This window comes from Cynocephalus volans, chromosome 8 (assembly GCF_027409185.1).
Source record: "Cynocephalus volans isolate mCynVol1 chromosome 8, mCynVol1.pri, whole genome shotgun sequence".
NCBI classification, from domain to species: domain Eukaryota; kingdom Metazoa; phylum Chordata; class Mammalia; order Dermoptera; family Cynocephalidae; genus Cynocephalus; species Cynocephalus volans.
This window is the reverse complement of record NC_084467.1, coordinates 36,685,756-36,702,693: the sequence shown is the minus strand read 5'-3', so window position 1 is coordinate 36,702,693 and position 16,938 is coordinate 36,685,756. Positions and strand designations below refer to the sequence as shown.

General features: G+C 39.3%; 1 protein-coding gene and 1 pseudogene across 2 annotated transcripts in view; both read left to right on the top strand.

The window, feature by feature from the left end:
* The window catches only part of EIF2B3 (eukaryotic translation initiation factor 2B subunit gamma), a 120,429-nt gene that overhangs the window by 79,398 nt on the left and 24,093 nt on the right, over nucleotides 1-16,938 (top strand). For both annotated transcript variants that reach the window (XM_063105395.1, XM_063105396.1), the window contains exons 6-8: nucleotides 271-360; nucleotides 14,157-14,284; nucleotides 15,603-15,793. In XM_063105395.1, the coding sequence (XP_062961465.1) occupies nucleotides 271-360; nucleotides 14,157-14,284; nucleotides 15,603-15,793 (409 nt within the window). The remainder of the gene's footprint in view (nucleotides 1-270; nucleotides 361-14,156; nucleotides 14,285-15,602; nucleotides 15,794-16,938) is intronic.
* Nucleotides 11,687-12,353, top strand: LOC134383109 (protein FAM204A-like; annotated as a pseudogene).

Below are 16,938 nucleotides of genomic sequence, written 5' to 3'. Positions count from 1 at the left end.
AAGCAGGAAAATGTTAGTTACAAAAATTGTGAATAGGAGTTTGTGATAGAAGGTGGATTGTCAGTGATTTGATGTCTCACCAAATTTTGGGGGAAGCCTGAAAGCCTCATAGAGTGTGACCTCTGGTTTCTAGAGAGAAAACCTTTTATGTGGTAGGATCAGAGCTGGTGTTCACCATCCTGGTCTCCACAGAGTGGGGTGTAGGCCTGATAATAGAATGGAACCCATGTTACCTGATCGTGAGCCCCTTCTTTCTTACTCTTTTTACAGGCACCCTAGAATACATTTCCACACAGGCCTTGTGGATGCCCATCTCTACTGCTTGAAAAAATACGTTGTGGATTTCCTAATGGAAAATAGGTAAGAAAGTACAGTGCTTAACAAACTTCTTTTGACTTAGGTAACAGTTTTAAGCCTTCATAATGTTAGGTAATCAGCTTATATAAATAGCACTTATATAACTTATAGAAGTAACATTTTATATAGCTTACATAAATGGTCCTCCCCTTTGTTTTAGAAATGAAATCATGTTGTCATCATACTGTTATTTTGTCTTTAACACAAAGTCCCCTGCTTGTATTTCTGGGGCTTGTTTTATAATAACCCAGCAAAATATTTTTGTAAAACTTGTAGTAACCCATGATGCCTTTCTGCACACTTCTAGGCTCTTCTTCCCTCCTTCTGCAAGGGTGAGCTCTCCAACTGTTATTCTGTTTGTCTCCAAGTACATGTCCTTCCCCTAGGCAATTATCCTATAGATGGGCCCTCTTAGCAAAGGACCAGAGACTTGCCCCAGAAGGAGGAAAAAAAAAGAAGAGAAATTCTCCCTCCAGTGTTAGAAAAGAAACCCACCTCACTGAGTGAACTTTCATGAATGCAGAGAAACAAAATTTGGAACTTTTTCTGATTTTGCTTTGAGAACAGAATTGTGGGCCATAATTAAATTCTTTTTTTTTTTTTTTTTTTTGTGGTAAGGGGATCGCAACCCACAGCACGGTGTGGTCCTCACCACACTCAGCGAGTGAGCGCACCGGCCATCCCTATATAGGATCCGAACCCTCAGCCTCAGCGCTACCAGCGCCGCACTCTCCCGAGTGAGCCACGGGGCCGGCCCCATAATTAAATTAAATTCTTTCTAGAGACTTTGTCTGGCAGATCACAGGACTTGGGTTTCCAGAGAGAAAACCTCCTTTTGCAGTTAATCTCAAGATTTTTGATAAGAAATGCAGCTAGAGTCCTCAGAGGAATAGGTAGGAAAAGATTTAATAAATGCATAGTTAAGAGGAGCAGCCAGTTTCCTTTGATGACTGCTGGATAAGTTTCTGCCTTGAATAGCACTGATGGACCAGAAAGTCAGCACCACAGCAGCCAGTTCCCTCAGACCAGCCGGGGGAGGGAATCTAAGAACCTGAATTTATTTTTATTTATTTATATATTCATTTATTTATTTTGAGTGTTTATTTTGTTGAAACAATTGACTGTACATATCTGTGCGATACAACATTGAATATCATTATCTGTGTGCAATATGTGATGCTCAAATCAGGATCATTAGTATATTCAGTATTATACAATGTAATCATTTTTTGTGACCCTTTACTAACTTTTTTCTAACCCTCCCCTAGAAACTGAGTTTAAATGCTAGCTCTGCCCTTGGCTGCTGGACTTGGATATATACAGGAATATCAAGGAAAAGGAGGAATGTTCCTCTGTGCCCAGTATGATCTCTCTTGCAGCATCCTAACCCTCACCCCCCACAACACCTGCTGAATTCCTACAGAAAGGCCCACAGAGAGCCAATGGTAAAATGAATTATTTGGACTCCCAGAAAGCTTTCCCAAAAATTGTGGTTTCTCTATTTTCCCTCCCCAGGATACTGTTACCCTGCTTCCCTCTGACTTGTTCTGTTTTTCATTCCATCAACACATATTTATTAAGCATCTGTTAGGAAGCAGGCATTGTGCTAGATCAACCATGGGATCAATGGTGAATAAGCAGATAAGCTCCACCATGAATTGTGGAGACCTTGCTTTTTAGATAAGCAGGGAAACTTGCTGCTAAGATTTAGAGAGTGATCTGAGACTTATTTTCTAGTTACCAGTCTGGGCTATTCATATTCCAAAAATGAACTCTTGGCCATTGAAATGTTTATTTTTTACTCCAGAATGAAAATGAAGTCATGTGAAATAGGTCCTGACCTTGATGTGATGGGAGGGGATACAACAGTGATAGAAATCAAGACTTTTTAAAAAAAAATACTATCTATGGTTGGAAATTTCACACAAATATAAAAGTAGAGAAAGTAATATGATGAACTCCCATGTATCCATTACACAGTTTCAGCAATTATCAACTCATGGCCACCACTCATCTCCACACCATCACCCCAGATTATTTTAAAGCAAGTTGTTATTTTATAATTTCTTCTCTAAATATTTCAGTATATATCTCTAAAATATAAGGACTCTGGTTTTTTTTAAAAAAAACAAACACCTTAATATCATTGTCACAACTAAAAAAACTAACAGTGCTTCTTTACTAGTATCTAATAGAATTGTAGCTTTTGGTGTCTGGATAGGCAAACAGTTTTGCACCAAAGGTAGCCTCAACCTGGCTGCTGTAACTTATTTGTGGCTCCTCTTGCCACTACCTGTCAGCTATTCCCACACCTGGCAAGTGTAATGAGTGGTATGTCCCTGAAGTTGGTGACATGGCTATGGCTGCTGGTCAGAAGCTCTACCAAATGGGACTTTCCCAGAGCCTGCTGTAATTGAGAATGATACAGAGCCTCAGCCCAGACTACCTCCCCATCCCAAGATCTGTTTAAGAGACACTTATCTCTTCCTTCCCCTCATCTACTTTCACCTCTCAGAGTTGTTAGAATCAAAGGACATATACTGAAAACTGATAAATTTCAGTATACTGGAAAAAGAATAAAGCTACAGCAGGGCAAATCAGAATGATACTTGAAGGAGATTCTTTATTCCTGGCTGGAATAGTAGAGGTTTTTGAGAAGTTGTGGGAAATGGGACTGAATAGGTTGGTAATAGGTAGCAGCGTGTACAATTTCTTGAAAGCTGAGCAAGGAGTTACAGATCTTTAAACAGAATAGTCTTATATGAAATGAGCAATGATGCAACATGGCAGGGGGACATAGACCATTCTGCATGGAAAAGAAATTCTTTTGAGGTTAAGCAGTCTGGTCATAAAATGATGACTCTTTAGGGAGTGGAAAGGAAAGAGTAAACCTAGGAGACACAACTTCAAGAAAGGACTGTTTTAGCCGTCCTTTGTTGCATTTCACCTATGGAAGTTAACATATTCTACTTGTGTTCTTTGTGTAGAAAACTTCATGTTTTCTACTAAGTCACACTTATGTTTTGTTAGTTGTTTACATGTTAGTATCTCCTACCCAAATTCTTGGAGAATGGATACCTACCTGGAATAGTAGGGTATTCACTGTATGCTTGGTGAATGGGAGGAAAGGAGATGTAATGACAGCAGAAATAATTTAGTATATCAGTAGTGAAAGAAGAGACAAGGATTTCTGCAGTTGGCTAAGCAGAAAACCTATAGGGAGAATTGTGAAGAGAAGAAAATTTATACTTTCTTTGACAAGAAGTTTAGTAACTGAGCTGTACACATGTTTTAGAAGTTTCTTTTTTATCTACTTCTGCATGCAATACGATAGATGAATGTTCCAAAGAATCTCTTGAACGTTGTCATTCAAAATGTATCGGATTTTTTGTTTAGAACGAGATCAGAGTTTAGTCTGAGTATTGTGACTGTGGTACTGGCCTTTGGTACTGAATAGTGAGCTAAAGTTTCCTTCTTCTTTTACAGTGTCAGCTGGTCTAAGCCTAAGGAAGCAGACCTCTTAGGAGGTCTAAAAGTCCAGATATATATATGTTGTTTTGCAGCTGGCTGGTATGGGGTTTTGAACCCATGACCTTGGTATTATAAGGCTGCGCTCTAACCAACTGAGCTAACCAGACAGCCAATGCCCAGATATTGGCCCAACTCTTTGCTTGCCTTAGTAGGAGTTGCTCCAAAATGGATACCTCAGTCAGGGCCCTAGACTGGCATTGACCCTATGAAGGACTCAAGCAATACTGCGAGCTTTGTGGGCTAAAGCCATGGGAGACAAGCTATTTATATTAGGATTAGTCTTGATTTCCTTTTTGCATTGAAACCCAGAAAAATTTGTCTTTCTCTCCTTTTCCCTAACTGCTCGATCTTCTAGCCCCTTTAAGAGACCTAAAGGAGATTAATTTTCTTAAAAGGAGGTATTAAAGCTTGTCCAGAAAAATCCAAGTTTACAGTCAATGTGTTAGAATCTGATCCTGCTGTGCAGTACTTACAGTCTTGGGGTTTGGCCTTCAGGGCAGGGAGAGAAAGGAGAGAGAAGAAAATTACCTTTAATAATACCAGCCATATGCCTGACACTTTGCTGGCTGCTTTTCACACATTAGTTCATTCAGTCCTTTAAATAGTTCTTTCATTAGGTATTATCCACATACTATAGAGGAAGAAAATTGAGGCTCAAAAGTCATTTGCTCAACATCATACAGCCAGAGCCTTAACAAAATCAGTCACTATCGATGAAATGATTGCTAGCAACATCCACCACAGATATTGGATATCTCTATTACAGACACACAAACATGCACACACACATCACACACACCTGGGAGGATAAAAGAACAGTCACACCTTCCTACTCTCATTTATGTAGGGATACAGAAAAGTAAGGATGGGCCCCACAAAGCGAAGTCAGGAGTTGGGGGTAGGCAGCCATGCAGTAAGGTCAGAAATCAGGGTGATAATTAAAGCCATATGCAAGATGAAATTATAGAATAGCAATAAAGCTATGAGTAAGCACAAGAAAGCAGAGTGGAAATAAGAAGCAGAGATGAGGGACCATGTAGTGCCATGAGAAATAGGCAGTAGTAACCTTGATTCCTTACTGTTCAGTTCAGGCATCCATGTGACTTGGGTGTACTTGGTTTCCTATCCTTAGATATCCTAGAAATTGTGCGATATGTCCTTTACTAAAATGACAGAAAAAAATTAAGCCAAGAATCTGTGACTTAACACACCTTTTCTCCAGGGCTGTTATTTGGTGGCTGCATACTGGTAACTGAAGATGTAGGTGCTGCCAAGATTAAACCAGGGTAGTCTCCTTTGAACTTCTTAGTGATATCTATTTTGATCTTTGGAACTTCTGGAAATCACTGGCTTTATGGAAGGAACAAGGGCCTAGTAGCACATTGTATTGACATATATAAAAGTGAGTCCCCCAGTGGAGCTAGCTTGTACCATCTGAATGGGGGACCATGGGCCAGACTATGGTAAGAAAGATAACCTTTTTAAAGAGGGCTTAAAAACTGGAATAATATTTATAGTTAAGACACTCCCACAAAGAAGCATCATCAAAGAACCAGAAAATGTAAAACCAGAGGAAAAGATGTGTTTAGGTTGGTGAGGATTTAAAAATAATTTCCCTATTAGTATAATGCTTAATTGGTGTCCTTTCCATCGTTCTTCCTTCTCTGGCAAATTTCTAAATATCTATTAAAACTAGCTTAGACGTTACTCCTGTGGGAAGCTTTCTCTCAATTTTTTCTCCTTCACCTCCACTTAGATTAGGTACTCTTGCTGTGCTACCATAAACATATTCTATGCTTATCTCCATCAGGCATAATTAATCATTCCCTGTTCTTATAATCTTTAATTATTACATGCATCCCATTAAATTGTATTTACATGTCTGTCTTTTCTACCTTTTTGAACTGCTTGAGGACAGAATCCATCTCTAATTCATCTCGTGACACACAGTAGCTGCTCAGTAAATATAAAGGTACCCAAACTGTCAACTTCATAAGAGGGCATGGATTTGCTGTTTTGGTTTACTGTTATATCCCTACTGTCTAGAACAGTGCCTGGTACACTTTGGGTGCTCAGTGAATAAACTGAATGAATAAAATGTTTATTGAATTGACCTAAGCCTAAGTGCTCTCTCCAGCCAGTAGGAGCAGAATGTTTTCCTTTCTTAAGCCGTATGCACCAACATTGAAATTTTATTCTTAAAGAACCTGTCATTATTTTGCCAAGAAGGAAAAAGGGGTATCCCAGAATACTATATACCAATTACCTAGCTTTTAAGTCTTTTAATCTAAGATATTTCCTGTTTATTCCTGATTATATCTACTTTCTTTGAAGGCAAAACAAAAACAGAAACAGAAACCCTGTGGACAAAGCTTTTAACTTGGCAATTGCCTTTTCTTCCCAATTACACCTCTGCTGAGAGAAGAGGCAAGAAAACCCAAGTTTTTAGTCCTCTGCTCCTGCAGACTGGAGTTCTATTAAAAGCAGGTTTTCTGTTCTACTTCCTTCCTGACTGTTCCTTTGAAGGACTGACTTGAAGTTGAAAACAGGAAATTTTAAGTCTCTCTTGGTTTGCTTACAAAGACAGTAAAGCCAGAACGCAAAAGTAGCCAAATTTTTCCTTTTGCCACGGACATCATTTTTAGGCTTCCCCTGGAAGCTTGTGGCCACAAAGAGATCCTGATCTCAGATCAAGGCAAAATGCTAAAAATGTCAGGTTTAACCAGAACTAATAATCTTGTGTTTTTGCATTTGTTGGATTTTTAATGCTAGCAATATTAATATAGAGAAGCATATTTAGAATTTATTACATTTCCAAGTCAAGAAAGCTCTACTTTCTCCAGAAATCAGAAGAAATTATTGCCAGCTGTCTGGCCTAGAAGAGTGATTTATACATTCACTCATTCATTTATTCAAATAAATATTTACTTAGCATGGACTACAAGTTTATTGGAGAGACAGTAAGCAGGGAATATAAATCCTGTGGAAAGTGCTGTGGTTAAAGTAAGCACAGATTGGTAGTTAATATAGTATAGTAGAAAGAGCCAGAGGCTTTGGGATAGATGTAGAGTGAGTTTCAGTTCTATTAGTTACAAAAGCTGTATTAACCGTAGGCAAGATAGTTAACCTCACTAAGCCTTGATTTCCTCATTTATAAAATAAGGACAATAATACCTACTGTAAGATTGCTGTAAGAATTTGAAATGATCTATATTAACTTCCTAGCATAATACCTCACACAAGATGTAGATTCAAAAGCCTGTAAATATAACTGTCTTTACTATGAGAGCACAGAAGCCTCCAAGTGTTATGAAAAGCTTCCAAGAAGAGGTGATTTTTGAGAGGGGTGTTATGACTCAATAAATTTTTACAAAGTGAACACACCATTACAACTACTATATTCAGGTCAAGAAATAGAACATGACCAGAATTCCCAAAGATCCCCTTATTTGGGCCCCAGGTCACTAACTCCCCCCCACCCCCCAACACATATATAAAGTAATCACGATCCTGAGCATTAAGTAAGTTTAAGGAAATAGGATCAGATCTGTACTTTAGAAAGGTCACTGTGTGTACTAAGTACAGGATGGACTGAAGGAAGAAGAGATATGATCAGATTGTACTTTAAAGAGAATATTCTCTCTACCATATAAAGGATAGATTTTGGAAGGTAAAAGTGGAGGGAGAAAGACCAATTAAAAGCAGTTGCAGGAATTCAGGTAAATGATGACAGTAGTCTGGTCTACTACTGTTGTGCTAAGGCTAATGTCGGAATCCTGCTGACGACGCCAATTGTAAAGCTCTTTTACCTGCCGGTAATCCTGCACCGACTGGGCCAATTGTAGTGCTCCGCTACCACGCCATTTGTCGACCTAGGGCTGGGTCTGGAGCTCACAGACCCCCTTAAGCCCGTTGTCCAGACTGGGTCACAAACCCATCACAAGCCAGGCCGGGTCACCAGACCCCTCACACGCCAGGCCCGATCGCCAGGCCCCTCACACGCCAGGCCGGGTCACCAGACCCCTTACACGCAGGTGTGTGAGCTAGGTAACTGGCAAACAGGTCCTTGGAAGCCGCAGGTTGGAAAGGCATGGCTACTCCCTGAGGCGGCCGTCGGAGGCAGTAAAAGGCTAGGCACATAGCAGCGCTGCGCAGGCGCACTAACTCCGCCCAAACAACCTATTCACAACAAATGCTCGGGGAGATTCTGAACATCTGAGGAGCCCTGACCATTTTCCTATATTTTCCCAACAACTACTGTGAGGTAACTATTGTGAACATTTTAGTGTATTTCTTTCTATTGTTTTATTTTTGTATATACATATACACACATGAAATCACACCTTAAAAATAATATTCTACTTTCTTCATTGAGTATTATTTCATGATCATTTTCCTGTGTCATTAAAAAATTCTTTATAGTCAGTTTTGTCTGCAAGATATTATATTATATATGTATACAATTATTCTTCCATTGTTGGATATTTGATTGTTCTCTATTTTTATAAATAACATGAAGAGGAATATCTTTTTTTGAAGATCTTTTTTAATGATCTGATTATTTCATTTATTCAGCAAATAATTATTGAGCATAATGTGTTTTCCTTAGGATAGATTTACAGAAATGGAGTTATAGGGTGAAATAATATGAACATCTTCAAGTCTTTTGCTATATATTGCCAATTATTTTTCAGAAAAGATGTTACCAGTTTACCCTCCAAGTCCCATTTATGAGAGTAACTTCTCAAAGCACCTTTATCAGTAATGAGAATTATTTTAAATCTGCTTATTTAATTGGGGGAGAAATTACACCTTAATATTTCTTTGAAAATATTTTTATACTGTATATCTTTTTTGAACATTTATATCTATTTATTAAAAAAATGTTTTTTTTCCTGGCTGGTACTGGGATCAAACCCCAGACCTTGGTGTTATCGGTATCACGCTCTAACCAACTGAGCTAACCAGCCAGCTCTTTATTTATTAAGAATATTAATCCTTTGTCCTATTTGTAGCAATTATTTTGTCTTAATTTGGTGAGGTTGTTTGTTTACAGCTAGTAGTCATATCTGTTGTTCTTCTTTGTTATGTCTTGAGAGGAAGCTTATAATTACATGAGATGAAGCAGGTGTTTCTGGGAAGTCTGTGTATAAGAGGAAAGGGAGAAAGTAAGGTTGGCCAGGGCCGGAGCACTGTATCCAGCTGGTGGCCTTTGAGCCCAAGGTCGGGATGTTATGATGGTTTACAATAGCCTTATACCACTTCTTGGCACAGCTTAGAGCTGCCTCCACTTTGACTGGGAAGCAGAAAGAGTAATTGTGTCCTCCATTATGCTGCTAAGCCAGCTGCATTATGGGAATTGACCTAATGCCGAGCTCCAGCAGAAGTGGGTGGAACCTTGCAGGACTGCTTCATGTCCTCTCTTCAAATCACTCATCTCCCTGAATGGGGGTCTGCCTAATGGGGCAGGGCCATGTGCTTGTTTGCTTGCCTCTTGCAGTGACAGTTCTGTTTGGTCCATAACATAAATATCATGGCCCTGAAATCCCCCAGCTGTCCGTGGCTTTGTCACTTCTTCAAAGAAAACTGACTTGTTTTCTAATGGGGGGGGGGGGACAAGGAATATTTGCTACCCACACTGGTTTAGAGCATTAAAAGGGAAGAAAAGAACTAAGAGTAAGTGTTGTTTCATTCTTTATATTCATATGGAAATTTTAAATCTCCATCAAACAATCAGGAGAAAAATCACATTGAAATTCAATACAAGAGCTCCCAGCTTACACAGAATTTTTTAAAGATGTTTGACTTGATCCTTTAAAAATGACAAAAACCATGAACTGTGTAGCTCCAAGGGTCATAATTTTCCTTACCCTCCTCAGCCTTGCCTTCTTACCCACACTGCATCTGTGTGGTCCTGTGTCAGTGTGCAGAGCTTCTCTGAATGTGGGCGGGGGGGGGCGGGTGGGAAGTATGCAGCAGCAGTCAGGTTTATAGAGCTGCCTATACTTTAACCCCTCTCTAAAAGGCTCATTGTTTCTTCTCTCACAGTGTTGTAACTGGTCTCCTTGTGTTCAGTCTCCTTAGTCCTGGCCTTCTTCCACACTGCTATCAGAATTACCTTACTAAGAAATAAAACTGATCATGTTGCTTTCCTGAGTAAAAAACTCATGCTGGCTTCTCAGTCCACACTTTCTAGACTTCCACAGATGGTGCCATTTTCTACCTGTCTCCTTTAACCCATACCAGGCTATTGCCCATTGGATTATGAATGACTCAAAGTCAGAAACAATGTATTTTCCAAGGCCAAGTACAGTGACTGGAATATGATAGTTGCTGGTAAATGCTAAATAAATTAATTTGTGATTTAAAATTCTAACACAATCATATGTGAGAGAAAAAAAGAAAAATATATGCTAGTCTTGCACTCCTCTGCTTTTATTTCTTTTGCTAAGTATAAGTCAAAGACATACTCACTGTACTAAAGATCAGGTTTCTTTTTTCCCTGTTACAGACTCCTGGTCACTTAGACCCAACATCCTATCTCGATACCCACCAGGAAGCACCATGTCTCCTGGGACCCAAAAAGGCCAAATGAAGGAGAGCTCCAAAGCTCTTGGACAAGGTTGTTTGTATCTGAGTGATGTAAAAATAGTGCAGGCATTTTTTGCTTTCTGAGAGTTCTTCTGCACATTTATCACTGATCTTTGATCTGATCTTCTGTAAGTGTGGGCCTAGACTGATATGATTACATGAAGTTAACTTTGATTACATTGAAGTTAACTTTGCTGTGGGAATTCTTTGTTAACCATTGTTAAATAAGTACAACTGTTTTAATGTAAGGAAGCCCACTCTTGTAAGTAGGTGGAAGGATGAAGTCTGCTTGGGAACTACTTAGCTGGTAGAATGGATTTTAAATTTGCAGAGGGTCTGAATCAAACCAGAAGAGTAGTGCCACAGAAGCTAAGAAAAAACAATAGACGAGAAACTTAAGAATGGCCTAAAATTGTAAAATTTGATAATTTACATACAGAAGAAAATCACCTGTCATTCCACTACTATGAGGGCATATAGAACAGAAATCCTGTACACAGTTATCATCTAGACCAGCTTTAGAAAATTAAAAAGTATATAATTCAACACAATAACAGGAAAAAATGAGCTCCATAGATACAAAAAAAAAAAAAAAATTCCTATTTAAATAAAATTCAGTACCCATTCACTGATGAAAGTTCTTAGCAAGTTAGGAATAAAAGAGAACTTCCTTAACCTGATAAAGGGTATCTCTACAAAAACCTACAACAATCATCATTGTAAATGATAAAACAACTGAAGAATTCCCTTTAAAATCAGGAACAAATAAGGATAGCTGCTACCAGTGCTTCTGTTCAGCCTTGTATTGGAGGTCTTAGCCAATAAAATAAGACAAAGGAAAATAAAATAAAAGATACAGGGGTTGGAAAGGAAGAAATAAAATTTTTATTTTCAGGGCTGGCCCATGGCTCACTTGGGAGAGCGTGGTGCTGATAACACCAAGGCCACGGGTTCAGATCCCTATATAGGGATGGCCGGTTAGCTCACTTGGGAGAGCGTGGTGCTGACAACACCAAGTCAAGGGTTAAGATCCCCTTACCGGTCATCTTTAAAAACAAACAAACAAACAAAAAATTATTTTCACTGTTGATATGTTCGTCAGAATCTACAGTAAATTATTAGAATTAAGATTGTTTAAATGAGAAGGTGGAATGTTGACAGGGTGCTAAGATGGCTGCCGGGCAGCTGCTTCCTGACCAGAGAAAAGATGTGTAGTGGGCTGCTCCTTCCTGGTCTAAATGAAAGTGATGTTGAGCCAGATTCTGAAGCCACTTGAGAGAGTATGGACTTAAATTACAGGAAGATAAAGGAGATGGGACCATTAGAAAAACAAATCTCAGATTTCCCACCAGATGGACCAAAAACTGAAACAGAAGCGAATGTAAATGCATATGAAGAGTGTCCTTCTGGAATTCCCTTAAATATGTGGAATAAATTTCAAGAACTGAAAAAGAAATGTTCTGAACCTCAACCTTAATATTCAAAGGGAAGAAAAGATAAATTGAAGAATGAAAAAGAATCTCATGGTGAACAGTCCTCGAATGAAACCCAATGGAAGGTGTTTACTCAGTATTTTGGAGTCAGTGATAGATTTGAACCCCCTGTTAAAAAGAAAAAAATTGACAAGTCAGTCCTTGAAAGTAGGATAGATCAGACTATGGAGGAGTGAAATACTGAGAAGGCCGAGGAGCTCAGCAACCAGCCATCTACTCTAGAGCTTGGTGTAAAAATTGCCAAAGTAGTTGCCTGCCACAGCTTTGTAAAAGCCAAAAAAGGAGGCTGAAAATTCACAAGCTGCTCAAAAAAAGAAACTCACATGGGGGGCTGAAGCAAAGAAGAGATGGGAAACCAAAAGCAACATGGAATATATGTAACTTGCCAGAGTTCTTCATGACATTTGTAGACTCGAGTGCTCAATTTACTGAAAAGATTTTATTGCTTATGTTAAGTACGCCAGAAAATTGATAGAAGTAGAAAAAATAAGCATAAAATTTGGGAGTTGATTATTAACTCTTCTCGATTTTTTTTCTAAGGAGTTCATCATATTGAAGTGAATGAAATGAAGCATACTGTTATTTGTGTAAGAAGTCTAAGCTTACATATAGATAAAAAGGATGCAGTTTTATTTAGTTAGTTATATAGAGATATAGTATAAAATCAGTTTTGCTTTTTCATCCGTTCGGTGTAGGATAGCCAGTGAGCTCCTAGTACTTATCTGTACTTGGTGTAACTGCACTTATACTTAATGGAATTGTGTTTTTAAGTTTGGCATTTGTTTATAATGGATTAGTCATAAGTGCAAAAAAGTCTCATGTTTACAAATGACTTAATTGCCTTAATGTTATAAAAGTAATTATTGATTCTTTATTGGAGGCAGTAGAATTGATAGTCACCTAATAAAAGCAGTTGATTAATTTTTGTGTACCTTCACATAAAATATTACAATAAAAAAAGAGAATATAGTATTTGGAGCATGATTTAAATTTAGCTCTGCCTAGAAATGTCTTCCTAAATATCTCTTTTGGCTATGTCATTCTTTAAATTATGAGATGGTTTTTAAGAGAGAAAATGGTGTAATTGTATTAAACAGCCAGTCATATCTCAAGGTAGTGTAATTTTGGACCTTCTTAAAAAAAAAAAAAAGATTGGTTAGCAAAGCAATTGGCTATAAGATCAAAATACAAAGTAAACTGAATTTTTATAAACCACCGACAAGAAGAAAATAATTGTTTAAAAGACATCATTTGTAATACCAACAATTAATCTAAGAAGCTATACAAAGCCTTATGGAGAAAATTTTTTAATGTTTTTGAAACAACTTTCTTCAAAAGACCAGAGCATTCTGCCTTCTCATGGATTATTGTTAATTAAGTATCAGGGCACCACATTAAAATATGTACATATGAGAGGGAACCTCAGAAAGTCTGTAGGAAAATAAAATTAAAAGATAATATGAATCTTCCCACAAACTTTTTTTTTTTAAAAAATTTTTATTTTATCGATATACATTGTGGCTGATTATTGCTCCCCATCACCAAAACCTCCCTCCCTCCTCCCTCCCCCCCCCATAATGTCCTTTCTGTTTGCTTGTCGTATCAACTTCAAGTAGTTGTGGTTGTTATATTCCCCCCCCCCCCCGGTTTGTGTGTGTGTGTGTGTGTGTGTGTGTGCGCGTGTCCCACAAACTTTTGAACACTTCTCATATATGCATGCATACATACCTACGTAAGTACATACGTATACATGCACGCACATGCCATATAGATAGGACTTTATGAAAGACTATTTTCTGCCTTGACCAGTGGGAGGGATTCTCAGATTCCATAGACTACCCTCCCACCCCAGCCTGAAGCTAAGAGAACTCAGATCCTCTTCTCTAGAACTACCAAATTGGTGCTACATTTGATCTCTGTCAGTCCCAAGGTGGCACGATGGGAAGGGATTTGGCTTTTCCTTGGAGGCACAGTTTTTTTTTTTTTTGTCTTTTTTGTGACCGGCACTCAGCCAGTGAGTGCAGCGGCCATTCCTATATAGGATCTGAACCCGCGGCGGGAGCGTCGCTGCGCTCCCAGAGCCGCACTCTCCCAAGTGCGCCACGGGCTCGGCCCGGGAGGCACAGTTTTTATCCCAGTAAGATCCAGTCAGGTTTCTCATATTTGGCTACTCTTTCTTCCTAGATCAATCACTTCTATCCGGAGTGAACTGATTCCGTACCTAGTGAGAAAACAGTTTTCCTCAGCTTCCTCACAACAGGGGCAAGAAGAAAAAGAGGAAGATCTAAAGAAAAAGGAACCGAAGCCTTTAGGTTGGTGCTTGGGTTGGTGCAGTAAGAGAGGCAGGGGTAGCAGCACCTTTGGAGAATGTGGCTGGGCAGTTCAGCCCAACTCAAGATGCCTGTCTGAAGACAACAGACTCTTGTCTAACCTACAGGGCAAGATCGGTTGGTTAGCTCACCCCACTCCTTGGGCTCTGGATAAGCTTGTTCAGGCAGATCCTATCACTGTCTCTTCAGGGACAGGCTAATCAGGCCTCCAGCCCATTCTCTGGTTCATAGGTCTGTTTGGGCTCTGTTCCTTACTAGACCATTTTGTCTTTAAACTCTGCCTGCCACTCTCAGTTCCCCTGTTCTCTAGGCTCTGGGCAGGCTCACTCCTGATTAAACCTCTTGTGACAACCTTTTGTGCCAAGGGAAGGAAGGTGAAGGAGTGTACAGTTATAGTCCAGCTAGAGGCCAACCAGACAGTCTGCATTCCAGGATCTGGAGATTAGATCTGTCTTGTTTGCTGTCATATCCCTAGTCTGTAGTCCAATCCTAGGCTCATAGTAGCTATTCTGAAAAAATGTTTTCAAATGAAAAAACAGAGGCAGTATATAGCTTGATGGTTAAGATGGTAGGACTTGGCATCACAGAGACCAGGATTTGAAATCTGCCTCTGCCTCTTATTAGCTCTGTGACCTGAGGCAGGTTACTCAGTCTTCTGAGCCTCAGTTTTCTTATAAAATAAATGATCTCCATACTGGGCAGCTGCAAAAAAAAAAAAAATATATATATATATATATATATTATATATATATATATATATATTATATATATATATGTATATTATATATATATATATTATATATATATATATATATATGTATGTATATATTATATATATATATATCAAAGGGTTGTTGTGAAAATTGAAAAACTGGAGCCCAGGTACTCTGGCACCAAGTTCTGTGTTCTTTCTGCCACAGTAGCTACTAGCAGCACAAAGCCGACATGGCTGGCTGGTCACTAAAGCCTGGACACTTCTTTGTATTATTTCATGATTTACAAGGGTCATCTATTTTATTTTCCCTAGTGGTATTTGATTATTTGTCAGATTTGCTTTTAGGACCTTCTATTAAGCAGTTTTATATCATACAATATTTTGAACGTACAAGAAAGCTCATTGCCTCTTTTAATTTGACATAGTCTTTCAGATTTTAGTGGGATTTTCCCAGGGCCCATACTTCATGGATGAGTTCCAGGGGGACAGTGTGAGCTGTACCCTCTTTCAAAACTTGACTGAGTCTACATCCCCTCTGTCATATCTCTCTCATTTACTTGCTTGGTTTGGGTGTTTGTTCTGAAGATATTTACAGTTTTATAAAAGAAGCCAATACACTGACCTTGGCTCCCTATGATGCCTGCTGGAATGCCTGTCGAGGAGACAGGTGGGAAGACTTTTCCAAATCACAGGTGCGCTGCTATGTCTACATCATGAAAGAGGGACTCTGCTCTCGAGTGAACACACTGGGACTGTACATGGAAGCAAACAGACAGGTGAGAAGATGGGTTTAGAAGAGTAATCATGGGAGCTATTGCCCTAGAAATATAACGAGCCTTTTGTCTTATTTCTTCATTAAATACACAGTAACTCGTTCAGAATCCCTCTCAATCCCAAGGTTGAGCAAGACCTGGCATGAGTGGGGAGATCATTGGGATAACCAGGTGCAGCAAAAGGGGAAGTGGAGGGCCTGGTCCATAGTGGCAGGGCCTCTGTGGCTCCAGGAAAGGCTAAGATCTCCAGGAAGGCTAACTACTGGCCTCTGAGTTCAGCAGCTTTCTTCTATTCTGTTCAGCATGGGATATATACAGTAATTACTTCCTAAACAAGCAGATGAATTCCTTGTAATCATTACTTTGAAGAGGTAAACATAGGCACATAGAGGAGGCTTCCCTAAGAAGGTGAAGGAATATAGAGTGACCAGATGGCAAAGCCTCAGGGAAAGAATGTTTGTGGGAGAGAATTGTCTGGAAACAGCACTAGTGAGGAGTCTTGCTAACCCCTCCTTTTAACTCTACAGTTTGTGAGATACAGAGAATGAATAGCTTCCATTGCAGGGGAAGCAGTGCCCTCAAAGACTAGCCAGGACTTATTGAAGGCAGGGGGTGGAGAGGAAAACAGTAAAGAGACTGAGGGTGTAGGGAAGCTCTTTATTGTGTAGTGGGCACAGGCAGAAGGTTTTAGGAGGAAGGGCCCAGGAAAAGGAGGCAGAGCAGTAAAGGGTTGAAATGAGAATAGAGAAAGGTAGATAATGGAGGGAACTTCATTGGGGTGGCATTCAAGAATAACAGGGATGAGATAGAGTAATAAAAATATTAGCTGTTCATATTGTTCCTGGTAGAACTCTATGAAAATTGTCATTGCGGGTGCAGACTGGGGTGTGGGGTGGGATGGGGGAGGTGGGGGTAGAGTGATATAAAAGATATTGTTGAAAATTGGGATTGAGTCCCTGAAGAAAACCTGGCTCTGGAATCTTCAGGACCCACACCATATTGGGTATAGCCTCAGCTCCAAACATCAAGCTAGCTGGCCTTAACCTGGATTGGTTATAGATCCAAGAAAATCCCAAACCAGAGACCTTATGAGAAATCACAGCTAGTACCAAGTTTACTGATGACTAGAGTCTGTCAGGCTGATCTAG